This window comes from Panthera uncia (assembly GCF_023721935.1).
Source record: "Panthera uncia isolate 11264 chromosome E2 unlocalized genomic scaffold, Puncia_PCG_1.0 HiC_scaffold_20, whole genome shotgun sequence".
NCBI lineage: Eukaryota > Metazoa > Chordata > Mammalia > Carnivora > Felidae > Panthera > Panthera uncia.
Genome location: NW_026057589.1, coordinates 11,678,726 through 11,697,895, shown reverse-complemented (window position 1 = coordinate 11,697,895; position 19,170 = coordinate 11,678,726). Strand labels below are relative to the sequence as shown.

Here is a 19,170-nt window from a genome sequence, read left to right as displayed (position 1 = left end):
ACAAAGCAGATGGAATATGGGGGGGGTCTGAGGGCATTTTTGTGGGCTCTTCCTTAATGCTTTACTTTGTTTCACCAGATCTATTGTCTTAAAAGCTCTACTGGAAGCCTAAGGAAGCTGGGCCAAGCAGAAGGCTGTACCGTGCCTGTTGGTCATGCTGAGAGGTAGGAAGGATAAGCAAGAGGCAAGCAAGGGAGGAGGTAGATAACAGATCAGTTACTAAAACCTGCGGAAGTTTACCGTTTACCCAAAGGGGTCTTGCCCGCTGATGAGAGCCGTGACCTGCTACGTGAGAACAGAGGAGGCTGGGTAAAAGCTTCACCTGCTTGTTAATGTTGGAAGGACTCCATAAAGGTTGTTCCGACTCTGAGAGTAGGTACATATTTCTCCAGAGTAGGAATCCCACAGTCTCCTTTAATTCCTGAATATAGAACCAAAAGGAGAAAAGTCAGTTTTACATTCACCCAGGACTGGTCGCGGCTATAGATGGTGAGGTTGTCCCTTGACTAGGAGAGGCAAATGCTTAGTGGGAAGAGCCTCTATTTTTCATTTTCTTTCTCCTTTTTCAGAAATACGTCACTTCACAGTAGCTTCAAAACTAATTTTAGGAGGACCACCTAGGTAGCTTAGTTGTTGAAGTGTCCGACTCTTGATTTCAGCTCAGGTCATGATCTCATGGTGGTGAGATCAAGTCCTGGGTCGGGGTCCATGCTGAGTGTGGAGCCTGCTTGAAAGTCAGTCTCTCTCTTTCTCGGTCTCTCTCTCTGTCTCTCCCTCCCCACCTCTGCCCCTCCCCCACTCACACTGTCTCAAAATAAATAAACATTTATTAATTTATTATTTAAAACTTTTTTTAATGTTTGTTTATTTTTGAGAGAGAGACAAAGCATGAACAGGGGAGGGGCAGAGAGAGAGGGAAACACAGAATCCGAAGTAGGCTCCAGGCTCTGACGTGTCAGCACAGAGCCTGACATGGGGTTCAAACCCACGAATGGCAAGATCATGACCTGAGTTGAAGTCGGACACTTAACCGATTGAGTCATGCAGGCTCCCCTAAAATAGAAATTTAAAAAAAGAAAATAAAACTAGTTTTAGGAGCATACAGAATGAAAGACTGGACCATTTGCTCAAACATCAAAAATGAAAATTCCAGAATATTACCTTCTGCATTCACATCCTGTCCTTACAATACTTCACCATTAAGAGGAGAAACAAAAGGGTGCCTGGGTGGCTCAGTCGGTTAAGTGTCCGACTTCAGCTCAGGTCATGATCTCGCGGTTTGTGACTTCAAGCCCAGCATCGGGCTCTGTATGGACAGCCCAGAGCCTAGAACCTGATTCAGATTCTGTGTCTCCCTCTCTCTATGCCCCAACTCCCGCTCACTCTCTCTCTCTTTCAAAAATAAATAAACATTAAAAAAAAAAAAAAGAGGAGAAACAAGGGGCATGATGCATTGTGGCCCAGAGGACAGAAATTAGGGAAAAGCTATCAAGATTAATAGGACCCCATGAGCCTTCCAGGAGATCCCCTCTGCTGGCCTTTCCTGCTACATGGGGAAACAGGGCCCACCATCTACCTATACAGTTAGATACCAAGCTTACTTCAGTCACCTCTGTGAGACAGAGGCTCACAAGGAGCATCTGAGAGGCAGGAAGCCTGGTCGGGAGGAAAAAGAGGCAGGGGTTCCTGAGGCTAGATCAGCAGGAAGAGCCTCCCGATTACGAGACTGACAGGGAAGAGGAAGACAGCGGTTTGGATGCTGATGAACAGTTGGGACCAGGTCATAGCAATGGACCCACTGGAAGAAGAACATCACATCAACCTGTATCCTCAAGAGATGAAATCATCTCAGACTCCTTCCTCTCCTAGCTTTAGCCATCTGTTTGGCAATTTAACCATGACTATCTAAGGACAGGACATCTTCATGGCCGTAAAGATCCCGATGTGTTCCTAAGGCTGCTTCATTCACTAATGAATGGGAACCCTGAGGAAACCTGTTAAGAGTATTCAAGTGTTAGAGTAGCGAAGGAAAAAACAAAGGCACATCAGGATTGTGTTTCTGACCCTGCAAGGAAGAAGAGTGCAGTACTATAAGAGGATTACACACCACAAAGGCTACACATCGGGCTCACCCATACCTTGCTCATCTCTCTGGGCAGTGGTGCCAGTTTTCCTCCAGAACATGACGTTGACGACCATGTCGCACAGAAGCAAGGTCATGCAGCAAGAGAGCCTCTGGACTCTTGTAAACTGGTTCTCCGAGCCACAGATGATCCTGGGTGAGCTTTCCTACAATCATGGAGGAAAACAGGTGTCTAAGAAGAGAAATTAGAAAAGGACAGAAGTGGGACTTCATTCTGACAGCATCCTAGACTAAGAGGCGGTTTGCCCGGCAACACGCTTACACCAACAACTAGGCCAGTATCCAACACCTCTATGAAGACTCTTTCAAATTCATGGCAACATGATTCTTTTGTAGCATTAGGACAAAAGGTTGTCAAGGATAAGGTTAATTTATATTGTATGAGAGTTTAAAATTAAAAACGGTTCTTTTAAACCTGAAACATATTGTCCCCTTGATCTCAGTAAAATTAATCTTCTCCAAACCTCAGTTTCCTGATTCGTAAAAAAAGGGCTAATAATAGTTTCCAGATCACAGGACTGTGGTGAGCATATAAAGAACTGAGCACAGTCCAACAAGAAGTACTGAGCGGGGTGCCTGGGTGGCTCAGTGGGTTAAGTGTCTGACTTTGGCTCAGGCCATGATCTCATGGTTTATGGGTTCGAACCCTGCATTGGGCTCTGCACTGACGTGAGGAGCCTGTTTGGGATTCTCTCTCTTGCCCTCTGTCTATGCCTCTCCCCAACTTGTGCTTTCTGTCTCTTTAAAATAAATAAACTTAAAAAAGAAAACAATGGTTCTTTTAGCTAAGAGTTTTGATAAATCTTTTACTCTTCACAAGTTTGCATTGGGCTTCCACTCAACATAGTTTGGTAAATTTATAGTTTGAGCCCCTTCTCTTCTCCGAATGTGGACGAACTATAAATAAGGCATAAAAAGAAATAACCAGGGGTGCCTGGGTGGCTCAGTCGGTTGGGCGTCCAACTTTGGCTCGGGTCATGATCTCACGGTCCGTGAGTTCGAGCCCCGCATCAGGCTCTGGGTTGACAGCTCAGAGCCTGGAGCCTGTTTCGGATTCTGTGTCTCCCTCTCTCTCTGACCCTCCCCTGCTCATGCTCTGTCTCTATCTGTCTCAAAAATAAATAAATGTTAAAAAAAAAATTAAAAAAAAAAAAGAAATAACCAAAGGCACGCCTGGTTAGCTCAGTTGGTTACGTGACTGACTCTTGATTTCAGCTCAGGTCATGATCCCACAGTGGTGGGATCCAGCCCCACATCAGGCTCTGCACTGACAGTGTGGAGCCTGCCTGAGATTCTCCCTTTCCCTCTCTCTGCATGCATGCACACACTCTCAACATAAATAAACAAACATTTAAAAAAAAAAAAAAAGGAAGAGCCAAAAATATTGGCTGGGTTTCAAAACAAGATAAACATCTATGAGGAGGAGAAGTGGAATGAAAAAAACATGGCGATGAGCAGGGAAGATTTCTGGGCTCCAGAAGAAAGCAGTATGCAGGCAGGAGTTTGGTTCTTCCAAGGTAATTGGAAATGAAAGTATTTCATAGGGTGGGGTAGGGAGAGTAAAGCCAACTTCACTGCTTGGAGCCCAGGTTCAGGCTGGAGATCATGAAGGGAGACTGCAGAACAATAAACTGCCAATTTATGGGTAGGGAGGTGGGCGGAAAAAGGACAGCCCCATAACCAGGAATTGAGCCAAGAAATCCACTCGTTCCAGACAAAATCTGCAAGAGCCCTAGTTTTGTCAATTCCACTGAGGAATAGGAGATCCAAAATACTGTAATATAATAAGGCCTAATTCTAGACTAGCCATGTGAAGAGTTACATGGAAACAGCAACAAGACTACTAGTCAGGGATGAGGGAGAGAGAAAGAAATTTAACAATACCTCCCCCCCCCAAATAAACTTATGATCCCAAATTCCTAAACTCAGGAAGAAATCAAATGCAGAGAAAGGCAACCAAAACAATCAATAATTCAGTCCTGAAGAAATTAATTTTATGGGACAGTCTGACAAAGATTTCAAAATAAGTATTTCAGGTTGCTCAAAGAGACGAATCAAGGCATAGCATTCACTTAAAAAGAATAAAAAATTCTGAGAAACAGAAATAAAATTAATTAGAAATCTTATAACTGAAACATACAGTCATTAAAATGGCTGTCAGAATGGCGAACATTAACAACTCAGGCAACCACAGATGTTGGTGAGGATGCGGAGAAAGAGGATCTCTTTTGCATTGTTGGTGGCAATGCAAGCTGGTGAGCCACTCTGGAAAACAGTATGGACGTTCCTCAAAAAACTAAAAATAGAACTACCCTATGACCCAGCAATTGCACTACTAGGCATTTATCCACGTGATACAGGTGTGCTGTTTCGAAGGGACACATGCACCCCCATGTTTATAGCAGCACTGTCCACAGTAGCCAAAGTATGGAAAGAGCCCAAATGTCCATCGATGGATGAATGGATAAAGAAGATGTGGTATATATATACAATGGAGTATTACTCACCAATCAAAAAGAGTGGAATCCTGCCATTTGCAACTACGTGGATGGAACTGGAGGGTATTATGCTAAGTGAAATTAGTCAGAGAAAGACAAAAATCATATGACTTCACTCATATGAGGGCTTTAAGAGACAAAACAGATGGACATAAGGGGAAGGAAACAAAAATAATATAAAAACAGGGAGGGGGACAAAACAGAAGAGACTCATAAATATGGAAAACAAACTGAGGGTTGCTGGAGGGGTTGTGGGAGGGGGGGATGGGCTAAATGGGTAAGGGGCACTAAGGAATCTACTCCTGAAATCATCGTTTCACTATATGTTAATTCGGATGTAAGTTTTAAAAAATAAAAAACAAAACTAAAAAAAAGAAAAACGAAAAATGAATGAGTATCAGTAAAAGCAGTTAACTCTGTGGCATTGTCACTTGCCCTGTTCCCATCTCCCTTTCTCTAGCTCTACAGTGACCTGACAGGCTTTAATCACAGAGAAAGCCAGGGGCCACTAAAAAGAAGGCAGAACAGGACTGGAGCTCCTTTAAGGTCTCCTTCCCAGAGAACTGTGATGATCTGAGCTGTCTGGTAGTTCCCAGGAAAACCCCACTTGCAAGGCTGTCCTTACTTGACCTGACTGGGTATTCACTAGCTTTGAAAAGCTTTTCCCCTGAGGGCACTGTGAAAAATACTCAAAGGCGGGGCACATGGGTGGGTCTGTGGGTTAAGTGGTAACTTCAGCTCAGGTCACGATCTCACGGTTCCTGAGCTCGAGCCTTGCGTTGGGCTCTGTGCTGACAGCTCAGAGCCTGAAGCCTGCTTTGGATTCTGTGTCTCCTCTCTCTGCTCCTCTCCTGTTCGTGTTCTGTGTGTGTCTCTCTCTCAAAAATAAATACACATTAACAAAAATTTTAAAAATATACTCAGAGGCAACTTCATAGCTGCCTGCCATGGTAGGTGAACAACAGGCTAACCAAAAAACTGAAAAGAAACTGGGAAACAAGAAGTCTGCAGGAGTTCTGAAAGCTCTGACATAACTGCTGGGAATCCAGGGCTGTGTGTGGGCTCAGGAGATGCCAGAGAACGTCCTGAGCCCTCACCCCTGCATGACATTGAGGCTCTCAGCAAGCAGGAAGTGAAGACCAAGGCAGAGCTGGCCGGTGCCTTGCTGAGGGCTGAGGGTATGACACAACATGCACACAAATCCCCTTGGCAAAGACCGGGAGACTTACTGGCTCCAGGTGTTTAGGGAATCTCTATCCAAACATTAGCTGACCTCCAGACTAACTGGGCAGACACTTCAGCTGCACGCCATGACAAAGGATACAGAATTCATTCAGAGAAATCGTGAAACAGACAACAACAACAAATTTGTGTTTGAGAACAACAAATCCCAGGGAAAGGGAAGAACATCTGATTTCCAGAGTTGCCACATTCTATTATTTAAAATGTCCAGTTTTTGGGGCGCCTGGGTGGCTCAGTCGGTTGAGCGTCTGACTTCAGCTCAGGTCATGATCTTGTGGTTGGTGGGTTTGAGCCCCGTGTCGGGCTTTGTGCTCACAGCTCAGAGTCTGGAGCCTGCTTTGGATTCTGTGTCTCCCTCTCTCTCTGTTTCTCCCCCACTCACACTCTGTCTCTTTTTCTCAAAAATAAATAAAGATTAAAAAAAACTTTTTTTAATAATAAAATGTCCAGTTTTCAACAAAAGATCACAAGACACTAAAAAACAACAAAGTATGGCTTGTGTGTGTGTGTGCCTGTGTGTGTGTGCGCGCACACACACAGGCACACACACACACAGAGTTATCAATACACTGTCCCTGAGAAAGCCAAGACACTGGAAAACTAGAAAAAGCCTTTAAATCAGCTATTTTAAATGTGTTCAAAGAATTAAAGGAAACTATGTCTAAAGAACTAAAGGAAAGTAAATGAGAATGGTGTTTTCCCAAACAGAAAATATCAATAAACACACAGAAATTATTATTATTATTTTTTTATATGTTTTTTTCTGAGAGACAGACTGCAAATGGGGGAGGGGCAGAGAAAGGGAGACAGGATCCCAAGCTGGCTCTGCACTGTCAGCAGAGAGCCCCACATGGGGCTCGAACTCATGAGCTATGAGATCATGACCCGAGCTGAAGTTGGACACTCAACCAACTGAGCCACCCACGCATCCCTAAAAATTATTTTTTAAAAGAACCAAAAAGAAAGTTTGCAGTTGAAAAATACAAGTGAAATGAAAGGCTCTACAGCAGATCTGAGCAGGCAGAAAAAAGAAGCAGAAACCCGAAGATGGGTCAATTGGAATTATCCAGTCTGAGCAACGGAGGATGAAGAAAAATGAACAGAGCCTCAGAGACTTGTGGAACACCACCATTTCCCCACCAATACCTAAAGGAAAAGAGTTCTTTCTTTGAGACTGGTTTGAAGACCCGGTCAGGCTCACTCTCTCCAAGGTCCATGGCCAGCCAACAGTTGGACAGGAAGTGCCATTTCCTTTTACCTGCCACGTCCCTGGCAATTACCCGGTTTCCATACCTATAGTAAAATGAAGATAAGCATGGTAGGGAGGTGGGCATGAACCAGTTGTTGCAACAAGAAGTAATCTTGCACTATCGGTAAATGGATTCTTTTCATTGTGAGGCAAGAACTAGAGAAAGAAACAAAAGCTGATCCAATTTCTTCCTTTGCAACCTCTAAGAGAATTCATGTATCAAAACCAGAAAGCAGGGGCGCCTGGGTGGCTCAGTCAGTTGAGTGTCCAACTTTGGCTCACGTCATGATCTCACAGTTTATGAGTTCGAGCCCTGTATTGGGCTCTGGACTGACAGCACAGAGACTGCTTGGGATTCTCTCTCTCTCTCAAAACCAAACAAAACAGAACGCAGACTTGTATAACTTAGGAATAGTTTGGTGAGTGTATATATTCCTTAACTTTCCTGTTCTTATGTGCCAGGGCCCTGCCATCTCTTCGAGTATCCCATCTGTCTCTGTCTCTGTCACCAGGGTCTGAGGGGACATCCCTGGGGGTGGGTCAGGGAGTGATCTTCAACATTTATACTACTGACTTCTGATCCTGCCGGGGTCTGTAGCTCTGTCTTTACCTCACAGAGCCAGAGGCCCTGAGGTTTCATCCTCTTTCTGACCACAGTGTTTTACCATGTGTCTCCTTTCTCCAGGAACTTCAACCTCCGACAAACTTGACCCCTGGGACACCTACTGTTCAAGTTGTTTGACTTCATCTTGCAACTAGTCCATTAACCTCCTCCTCTATTGTCATGATGCTATTTCCCTGAGAGCCTATGTTTAATATTATAAAGCAACTTAAATCTCTCCAGTCAAAATCTTTGTTGAATTTTAGTTGAAAATATTTTTTGTGTGATGAATAGACTTCTTTAAAGCTAAAATATTTCTAGGAACTCTCTGATTGAGGCAGTTTATAAAATCACAAGTGACTAAGGTACATTTGATTTAAACTTAGCTAGTGTATCTTGTACTATTAAAGTTTTTCATTTATGAGTAAAGTATAAAAAACAAGAAAAAATCTACTTTCTGATTGGTGAGAAACTTGTCATGGGCTTTTTATGACCCCAGCTTAACTTTTACTTTCTTATTCTTTCATATAAAAAGAATCTAATGTGAGTATACAAATTTGCTGTTAAAGACTATGAAAATATTTTGGGCACCTGGGTGGCTCAGTTGGTTAAGTGTCCAACTTTGGCTCAGATCATGATCTCATGGTTTGTGAGTTCGAGCCCCCATCAAGCCCTGTGATGAAAGCATGGACAGAGCCTGCTTGAGATTCTCTCTCTCCCGCTCTCACTGCCCCTCCCCGCTCTCTCCCAAAATAAATACACTCTTAAATTTTTTTTGAAAATATCTAAAAATATAATGAAGAAACAATTTTAAAATTTATAAGCCTACTACTCAGAGATAATTATTGGTAATACTTAGTATATATAACTCTAGAATTTTTTCTACATGCATACTTAAAAAAATTTATTGTGGGGTGCCTGGGTGGGTCAGTTTGTTAAGCATCCGACTCTTGATTTTGGCTCAGATCATAATCTCAAGGTTGTGAGATTGAGCCCCATGTCAGGCTCTGCGCTGGGCAGGGAGCCTGCTTGAGAGTCTCTCTCTTCCTCTCCCTCTGTCCTTCCCCCACTGGTGCTCTACCAAAAAACAAAACAAAACAAAACAAAAACTTTATTGTGGTATAATTTACATATGATAAAAGGCACCCATTTGAACATACAGGTCAAGGGGTGCCTGGGTGGCTCAGGTGACTAAGTGCCCAGCTCTTGATCTCAGTTTAGGTCTTGATCTCAGGGTTTTGAGCCCACGCTGGTCTCTGTTCTGCCTGAGAAGTCTACTTAAAAAAATGAATAAAAGGTACAGTTCAGTACAGTTTTTTAGGTCTTTAATTTATTTTAGCAATCTCCACACCCAAGATGAGGCTTAAACTCACAACCCCGAGATCAAGAGTTGCACACTTTTCTAACTGAGCCATCTAGGAACCCCCAGTCCAACACATTTTTCATAATGTGAACACTTGTGTAAGTACCACCACTGCCAAGCTATCACCTCCAAAAGTCCCCTTGTGTCCCTTTGCAGTCAACCCCCCTCAGACTCACCCCTGGCCCCAGGTGGCCGCTGATCTGCTTTCTGTCTCTTGCACTAGTTTGCCTATTTTAGAATTTCATATATGTACAATCATACAGCATGTTTTCTTTTGTTCTGGCTTCTTTTGCTTGACATAACGTTTTTGAGATTCATCCATGTTACTGTGTGTATCAGTAGATTGTTCTTTTTGTTGGTGAGTAGTATTCCATTAAATGAACATGCTAATACTTGCTTATTCATTCACCTGATGGACACTTGTGTTGCTTCTAGTTTTTTTTTTTAATTTTTTATGTGTTGTTTCTAGTTTTGAACAGCTATTAGTAAAACTGCTATGAACGAATGTGTATACATTTTGGAATGGACCTATGTTTTCATTTCTCTTGGGTGAATACCTGGGAGTGGAATTTCTGGGTCAGATGGTAAAGGTCCATTCAACTTTACATGCCTTGTCAAACTGTTCTCCCACGTGGCTGCACTGTTTTGGGCTCCCAGCATCGCTTGTGAGTCCCAATTGCCTCCAACTTCACCCAAACTTGGTTTTGTCAGACTTTTTAATTCTAGTTATTCTGGTGGATGTTTAGTGCTCTCACGGTGGCTTTACTTTGCATTCCTTGATAACTAGCAAAGTTAAGCATTTCTTCAAGTACTTATTACACATTATTCACCATTATAATCAAACTGGAATGATAGTGTACAAGCTGCTCTGTAGATGCCTGAACAGAGTGGGGACAGCAAGCAAATTATTAGACTCTACTAGCCTAGTGGTCTAGCATAGCAGGGAAAGACTCATTTTGCTGACAAACAGGCAAGCTGTACACCCTTTGCAGGTGGACAATATTCAGCAACAATTTGAACACCTGGGCCTTAGACCTTTGACTTCATTCCCTTCTTTTTCCCAAACCCCAAACCACCAATCATCTTGGTCCTTAGTTAATTTCACCATTACTCTCTCCACCCACCTCTTCTCACTCCTCCTGCTGCTGGAGAAAAACAGGTCATGTGGACCTCACACACATCAGGTTCATGCACTCATCACTGACCTTTTCCCTCTCTAGCCCCCTGGGCACATCCCATAACACGATTCTTCTATTCTTACCTTCAAGCTCTTAATTTTTACCCCAAGTATACTTAGTGAATAGTCATTCATTACATTTAATCTTGAAAGATCTTTTCTCAAGTTTATAGGTACTTTTAATTTATAACACTTTGGGGCAGTAAGTGGTTGTTATTTGCTGTTTTTACAATCATGACAATATTAAATGAAGATAAAAGAAAAAAACCACCCATCACTTAATCACCCATACACAATTATATTGTTAACTTCCCATATTTCTTTGCAGGGTTTCTTCTTTGTAAATGTTTTGAAATTTATTTTATTTTTTTTTAAATATTTTCTTTTTAATGTTTATTCATTTTTGAAAGACAGAGAGAGACAGAGCACGAGCTGGGGAGGGGGAGAGAGTGAGACACAGAATCTGAGAAAAGCTCCAGGCTCTGAGCTGTCAGCACAGAGCCCGATGCAGAGCTTGAACCCATGAACTGTAAGAGCATGACTTGAGCTAAAGTTGGATGCTTAACTGACTGAGCCACCCAGGCACCCTGAGCTTTGAAATTTAAATCTAACAGTCATTGGTTACAATCTGGCCCAAAGCATTATTGTCATTTGTTGTGATGGCATGCTGGTCTTGCCCAGAACGCTGCAGATTCATGGAGGAGAAAGGCCAAGGCAGCCTGACGCAGGGACTTACCGAGAAGGGCTGGCCCCCAAATTGTCATGCCAGAACCACAGGCTGTGCAGTTCCCCTCAAGAGGACTGAGTACTGAGGAGGAAGATATCCAGATGCTCTGGCTCAAAGAAAGACTGCCTTCTCGGGGTCACAAAGGTGATGGGTCTCCCTCTGCCCCTCTGATCCATAGAGGGTGATAACCACCTAAAACATGATAAGCAAAGATAAAATGCAGGAAGCTCTCAGAGGATTCTTGGGGTTTATCCCTAAGGAGAAGGGAGAAAATAGAGTTGTACTGAGATGAAGTCTTTGGGGGGTTGGGCAAGTATGGCAGACTCTGCCAATGTCCAGTGTAGAACTAGGAGCTACTCTCGTAAGTGCTCCTGGACACCGGGGCGTCACTGGGTCAGGGCACATCTTGGGCGATAGGAGACACAAGGCAAGGAGTGAAGAACATTCATTTCGTTAAGCTTAGCTGGCATGGTGGCCCTTCTTCTGCAGTGGAGACCTGCAGGAGGTAGTGAAACAGAGCTGGGGTCATTATCAGCCAGGACAGTGACCTTCACCTGTAGGAACAGCAGAACCAAGAAGGATCTTCACCTAGTGTAGACACTGCTTCCTCCAGCTAAGAAGCAGGAGGATGCACGGCTCCAGCTTTGGCACCTCGGTGAACATCAAGGGTGGCATGCGGGTACAAGATAAACAAATAAGAGACCTAAGTGATGAAGCAGGGGATGAGGGCTCAAGTCCTGGGTTGATGCCTCTGAAATGAAATATTTATAGAATCAGCTGATCAGGTCTTGGCCTTAGAAATACTTCCACCTCCCGCCTGCCCAGGTAGGGTTATCACACGGTGTGGAGGACACCTAGTTAAACCTGAATTTCAGGTAAACAATGAATCACTTGGGAACAGAAGTACTAAAAATGCATGAGTTACATAAAATTCAAATTTAACCGGGTGTCCTATATTTTTGTTTGTTAAAACTGGCAACTCTATACCCATGGCTGGAAAGAAATGGACGGCATGTATTCTAGAATCCCCAAGTGTAAGAACACATAAGAATAAGGAATGCATGGAACAGAAATTAACAAGAGGCTGTCATCAGAAAATTTGTTGTTGCTGTTGTTCCAAAACGAGATTCCATACAGGTTTTTTCTATATTGCAGTTACATGGAATTCTAATTTTACTTACACCTGACTTTCACATCCAATGTATAAAGTGAGATAAACTTCCATTTGATTTTAAGTTCTCTAGATGTTCGGGCTTATTCCTAACTTAAATGAATCATATGAGAGTTCAACCTCTGCTAAAGAAAAAAAAAAAAAAAAGAACATAAAGAGTTAAATTGCGAAGCCCTGAGACAGGAAACGTGAAGAGAAATTTAAGAAAAAAGTCGCACTCGAATTCCTATGCCACCGAGAATTCCTACCACTCTGCCTGCCTCTTCTGGTGAAGGTTTGTTGTTGTTGTTGTTATTGTTGTTTTTCCATCTTGTTCCACCTACTCAAGACACTATGCAAACCTTTTGGAATCAAAGTCATGACTGTCACCTGCATGTACGTTTGATCCTTCCTCCAAGCCCGCACAAAGGTGAGCATATAGAATCCTAAAAGGCTGGCTAGCAATGACACCCCAGCAGGGTTGCTGGTCACACGAAGGAGCAGCTTGATAGTGTCTTCAATGTTCACCATCCGGGGCACAATGAAGAAGTCGCTGCCAAAGTAGGTCAGGCGGTTACAGTGACCTCAGGCAGTTACTGTGTCCTCAAAATTGTACTCTGTGGCCCAACCTGCAATTAGAATCAAGACATTGATTCTAACTGAACAGAGTGCTAAGGAAGGGACAAACATAAAACACAAACACATGCAATTTAGGGAGGGAAAACAATGTCCGGGCCATGCATTTACCACTGGGGGTAAAATAGTGTATGTGGAGAGCAATCTGGAAACCTCTAGCAAACCTGGAGAAGCACAAATTCTCTGAATCCTACCATTCCAGGTCTGAACCCACATCTTTGGGGAACTCTGCACATGTGCACAAGGAGACATGAGAAAGGTTTCTGTCAGCATTGTTCATAACTAAAAGATTGGATGGGGCACCTGGGTGGCTCAGTCGGTTAAGCGTCCCACTTCGGCTCAGGTCGTGATCTTGTGGTCCGTGAGTTCGAGCCCCGCGTGGGGCTCTGTGCTGACAGCTCAGAGCCTGGAGCCTGTTTCAGATTCTGTGTCTCCCTCTCTCTGACCCTCCCCCGTTCATGCTCTGTCTTAAAAATAAATAAACGTTAAAAAAAAAAAAAGATTGGAAACAACCTATATATATGTCCAGTAACAGCAGAACATACAAACAAGCAAGTAGAGGACTCCTACTGCGTGCTGATGGGAGTAATCTACAGCAGTTAACACGAATGAGGTAGAGGGGCTTCTGGGGGGCTCAGTCAGTTGAGCGTCTGACTCTTGATTTCAGCTCAGGTCATGATCTCATGATTCACGGGTTTGAGCCCCAGTCAGCTTCTGCACTGACAGCATGGAGCCTGCTTGAGATTGTCTCTCTCTGCCCCCTCCCCCACTCATGCTCTGTCAAAAATAAAAAATAAATAAATAAAATAAAGAGACAACTTCCCCTTTAAGAAAAAAGAAATTGTCAGAGCTAGATATAGCAACGTGGATAAATGCTGAGTGAAAAAAACAAATTAAAGGAGGATACGGTATAGATGATGCCATTTACAAAGAGACCAAAAGCATGCAAAACAACACTCTCGTATCTATGTTTGTCAGTCTCCCTCCCTGGAATGTAAGCTCAGGAAGACACTGTCTTGTCCATCACTGTATCTCTAGTTCCTAGATATGGGCCTGGTGCGTAGAAGATGCCCGGTAAATATGTGCTGAAGGAATCAGTACAAATGCTGAGTTCAGGACAGTGGTCGCCCTTTGGTAAGTGGGAGAAAACAAGACTGGACGCGGATACATAGAGGGCTTTGATTATTCCAGAGTGTTTTATTATTATAAAAAAATCTGAACTATACAGAGCAAAATACCAACTTTGTGATAAAGCCAGAGTATTTAATGTTTTTATTATATTATTCCCTATAACTTCCTTATAACTTCCACATGTTGTAACATTTCTTCACAAAAAAGTATCTTCAGGGACACCTGGGTGGTTCAGTCAGTTAAGCGTCCGACTCTTGGTTTCAACTCAGGTCATGATCTCGAGGTGTGTGGGTTTGAGCCCAGAGTGGGGCTCTGTGCTGACAGCATGGAGCCTGTTGGCGATTCTCTCTCTTCTCTCTCTCCCCCTCCCCCACTTGTGCTCGCACGTGTTCTCTCTCTCAAAATAAATAAACTTTAAAAAATATGTATTTTTAAAAATGTTACTAGGCAATCAATGAAAATTACCAATTCCACGTTCGATTGTGCAGATAAAAAGCTTCAAATATTGCCAGTATGACTGGCTGCTTTCCAAGGCACAAGGTTAAGTTCTGGGTGCCCGGTCTATTTCTCACCCTCTGTCATCCTGCTCTCGGCAGCTCTATTCCCCGCACGGGGTCCCAGCGTTGTGCAGGGGGCTTGTTAGAAAGGCCACTCAGGTCTTGCCCCGATTTATTTCACCAGAAACTGCAACCTAAGGGGCTCCCAGGTAGAGGATTTGCTCGAGAGGCTCTGCTCCAGCTCTTCCGAAATCCCTGCCGAGGCCACGAATGGCGCAGCTGCCTTCCACAGCATCCTCTTTTCCTCTCTTCACATGTGAATGACCCTCTCTCAGCTTTTAACCAACAGCCTCATTATTTCCAGAACTTTACACCACAGTCTTGGTGCAACTGAACCAGGACTTAGATGGGATCACACAGAATCACCCGTGCGAAAATGCAGGGCGCCATTTTAAAGTGAGCAGACCCCTGGAATGAGGTGACAATGAGAAAAGTCCCCACCTCGCCTGGAATGTACAAGAATCTGCCAGCTTATTTTTACAAAAGCTCTCTTTAATTAAGCAGGAAACTTGTTTACTTTTACCCGCAACATATTTAACACTTGCAGAATTTAACAGGGTCTACCTACTGCTTTTTTAAAAAATCGTTTTAAAGTTTATTTATTTTGAGAGAGAGAGAGAGAGAGAGTGAGCATGCACAGCTGGGGAGGAGCAGAGAGAAGGAGAGGCAGAATCCCCAGCAGGCGCTGTGCCATCAGCGCAGAGCCCAATGCAGGGCTCGAACTCACATACTGGGAGATCATGACCTGAACTGACATCAAGAGTCAGACGCTTAACTGACTGAGCCATACAGACACCCCTACGTACTGCTTCTTTTATCTAGAACTGTCAGATTCACCCCGGACTGAATATTTGAGAAGGAAATAACAAATATAAAGTGTAAGCCTGCTCCGAAGAGACACACTTTCCTGGCCCACTACATGCAATCTTCTTTTTTGCCAGGCCGATTTCTCTCCCTCCTGATGCTTTTTCTTTCTGGGCCCCTCGAATGAGGTAACAGATGCTCTGCATTTCACGCCAGCTGGGGCAGAAGAGAAAGAGAAGTGGTGTGGCTTCTTACTTGGCACGCTATGGTCTCCCACGTGCTGTTGTGGCTGTCCCAGAAATGACAGCGAGTGACCGCAGTTGTCACCAAGAGCAGGGTGGGTGTGCGCTGGGCACTCTCCTGGCTTTTATTCAGCACAGCTGTTGTGTAGTAGGTGCTGCTCCCATACTGCAGACTCTCTGGAGCCAGCACCCCTGTACATTCCTCATCTGAGAACAAAGAACAGGGCTTACTTGCATTTCCAATGGGACAAAATTACTATCAGAATGCTCCTTCTGAAGGATCTATCGTTATTATTATCATTATTTTACAAGTGGGGAAAGGATTAAGGTTAGAATTACAAATGACTTTCAAGAAAATGACCAGTTGCACAACCTGGGGTTCTGAGTTTCTCCCATTCCAATAAAAAGCTGTGTTCTTTTGACAGATGAAGATTTAGGTCTAATGAGTCAGAATGTATGATGAGTTTTAGAAAAATGAATGAATTACACACCCAAACGAGTAGCTACAAGACGGAGCTAAAAGAAGAAGCCTAAGAACGAAGCAAGGATGGGAAGAGTGTGGTTCCAGGAAAGAGTCCTGATTCGAGGCCCAGCTCTGTCACCAGATGGCTGTTAAGGCTAAGGCAAGTCACACCATCTCCTTAATGTTCTCATCTTTCCGACAAAGTCTCTGGACCAGAGGATGTCTAAGATCCCCAAGGGACATGATATTGCCACGACTGGCAAGGAAAATGGAGCGCATGTTCTGAGTCGGAAAGAGCTTGCCTGTAACACAGACAGAACTTTATACCCGGGAGCCCAGGATGAAAGGTGCTGCCTCAGGTACTGTGTCTAAGAGCAGGAATCACCTAAAAAGTGATCATTCGTGTTAGCGAGGCCTACAAAACAGCCAGAAGCTTGTTCAACATGAGAAGACTGTAATGAGAGGGGATTATAACATGCTTTATATTTTATAACATGGTTATTGCCACTCCTCCACACATTTTTTAAATGCAAACAGTAGCTCTTTATTAAGACTCTTCAGTATTACAATAAATTGATTTTTAATGTTTATTCTTGAGAGAGAGAGAGAGAGAGAGAGAGAGCGAGCATGAGTGGGGGAGCGGCAGAGAGAGAGAGGGGGAGGGAGACACAGAATCCGAAGCAGGCTACTGGCTCCAAATTGTCAGCACAGAGCTCGATGCAGGGCTCGAACTCACAAAATGCAAGATCATGACCTGAGCTGAAGTCGGATGCCTAGGTGCCCCAGTACGACATTTAAAGTTGATATCCAGTGAATATGTTTTTTGGTCAAGTACATCTAAGGCACTATTTATGTATCTCAGAAATTCTTAACTTTTTATATATGTCTCAAATTCTTCACTTTTCTAAGCCACAGTGTAGTCATTTTGATATTAAACCAAGATTTACTGAGGTATCTCTGGCCTTACCCAAATCTAAGATTAGAAATAAAATTGGAAATATATGTGTATGTGCTGGAATTTTACTTCTCAACATTATGCAAAGTTTCAACCATATGGAAAGTTGACCCATTTAATCACTAACCCATTTAATGTTAATTCTAGAATTAACATTTTACAAAATTTGCTTTATCACATATATATCTGGATCCATTCCACAATCCATCTTTTAAAAAAAAATGTGTTTCATGGTCATATATATTCCCACATGTGATAAAATTACATGGAATAAACAAACATACAGGAGTACAGGTAAAACTGATGAAATCCAAGTAAGGTCAATGCATTGCATCAATGTCATTTTCTGGTTAGGATATAGTGGTATAGTTATGCAAGATGCCAGCATGAGGGGAAACTGGGTAAAAGGTATGAGCTCTCTCTTTTATTTTTCACAATTGCATGAGAATCTACAGTTATCTCAAAATAAAAAGTTGAAGAAAAAGAAGAAAAAAATGCATTTCAAAGTAAGTTTCTGATTGGGGTTTTACCTTTTTGCCATACCTGATTCTTTGGAAGAGTGATGTTCAGGTTGAAGTGAGTGTGGTTAGGCTGATACTGGAACCCCAGGTAGAGCGTCATTAAAAGGGGACTTTCAGGTTCTATGCACACGATCAGGGATTTCTCCAGGGAAGTGATGCTCACTGTCATAATAAAATGGTCTGAGCTCATGTTGATGCTGGTGGGATAGATTTCCACGCTAACATTTCTCCACAGCATGATCTAGAATGAGACAGTTAACCAATCTTCAAGATGGTTAATCTGTTGATGCCTTTCAGTCTCCTTTCTAGTGATAATGGAATGTAACTTCCTAGGTATTCCTCCATGAATATCTGTAGGGATTAAGGGAGAGTATATAATCTCAGACCTAAAACACCTCCTAAAGGTAAGGTAGTTCTTGTAAAACTTCCCAAGTGAAGATGTGAATAATAAAATAATGGCACTGCCATGAATCTAAAATGGCTTCCTTCTATCCTATTCTCCAAGAATTCCTGTTCCTTTCTATTTCATTCCTTTATAATGAAGTCATACCTCAATATCTTCCACTAAATCATGGACTTGGAAAAATTTATGATTAGAGCTTAGCAACACACTTTCGATACTTCCAACAATGTTCTTGTCATCAAAATCCCTGAAGGAACTGAAGCTAGTCCTATTACCTAGAGACAAGAAAATTTGTTTCATCAGTTGCTGAAATCTATTACCTAACACCCCAAAAGGTAATAATGTATCAGATATCAGAAATTAAAGTAAATGTTGGGATTTTCCCCTTGCTAATATCTCAACTGAAATAATATTTCTCATTATAACATCATACAAGGAAGAATTAAAGATGAGTCATTTACTTGTGACCCTCAGAATTATTATTTTTTAACATTTTTATACCTGGAGGATTCATTATTACTAGGAAGGAAGTATTCTGCTCTCCAGGATAAGACAGCAATCTTGCTCTTGTTTGTTAGGTAAATGCCTAAAGAAATACACTATATACTGATATGGATAAGTTGGTATAACGAGTCAATACTTATTCAGATATTCCTAGCTTCATATATAAATAGTGAAGAGTTGAGATCAATTCAAACCATAACACAGAAACTCAGTTAAATCCAGAGGTCTGTTTAATGCTTCCAACCTCTACAGTGGCTCATTTTTTTTTAATGTTCACTTACTTATTTTTGAGAGAGAGAGTACAAGAGCAAGCACACACATGCACATGAGCAAGGGAGGCGCAGAGGGAGAGGGAAACAGAGAACCCTAAGCAGGCTCTGTGCTGTTAGTGCAAAGCCCTATGCGGGGCTTGATCTCATGAACCGTGACATCATGACCTGAGCTGAAACCAAGAGTCAGACACTTAACAGAGCCACCCAGGCACTCCTCCATTTTTAAGTGGACTCCATTCCTGCCATTGTAAAACAGAAATCCATGACACCCAGCCTTCTCATTTGGTCTGGCCAGCTTACGTATCATGGTGCATCCAAATGCCTGTAGCCATCAATCCCAACTCCATTTGGGTCAGAATCAATTTGACACTCACTTGAACATTAAATCCTGGTTGTCTGTTCAAGAGCTCTTCCAAAGCTGAAGCCCTTGAAAAGCCTAACCTCACAGGTGCTGGGGACCCTAGAGTATAGGAGCTCAGGGGCCAGGTTGACATGTTTTGGCTAATGAAGGAGAAATTAAATGGAAATCAAC

General features: G+C 42.8%; 1 protein-coding gene across 1 annotated transcript in view; it reads right to left on the bottom strand.

The window, feature by feature from the left end:
* Positions 1-19,170, bottom strand: part of PKD1L3 (polycystin 1 like 3, transient receptor potential channel interacting) — an 81,576-nt gene that overhangs the window by 36,764 nt on the left and 25,642 nt on the right. The window contains 16 exon segments of the mRNA XM_049622977.1: positions 241-421; positions 1,104-1,126; positions 1,611-1,798; positions 2,120-2,257; positions 2,259-2,315; positions 7,030-7,176; positions 11,010-11,119; positions 11,121-11,240; positions 11,488-11,515; positions 11,517-11,554; positions 12,541-12,738; positions 12,741-12,779; positions 15,534-15,727; positions 17,469-17,700; positions 18,010-18,220; positions 18,939-19,139. Coding sequence (XP_049478934.1) covers positions 241-421; positions 1,104-1,126; positions 1,611-1,798; positions 2,120-2,257; positions 2,259-2,315; positions 7,030-7,176; positions 11,010-11,119; positions 11,121-11,240; positions 11,488-11,515; positions 11,517-11,554; positions 12,541-12,738; positions 12,741-12,779; positions 15,534-15,727; positions 17,469-17,700; positions 18,010-18,220; positions 18,939-19,139 — 2,105 coding nt within the window.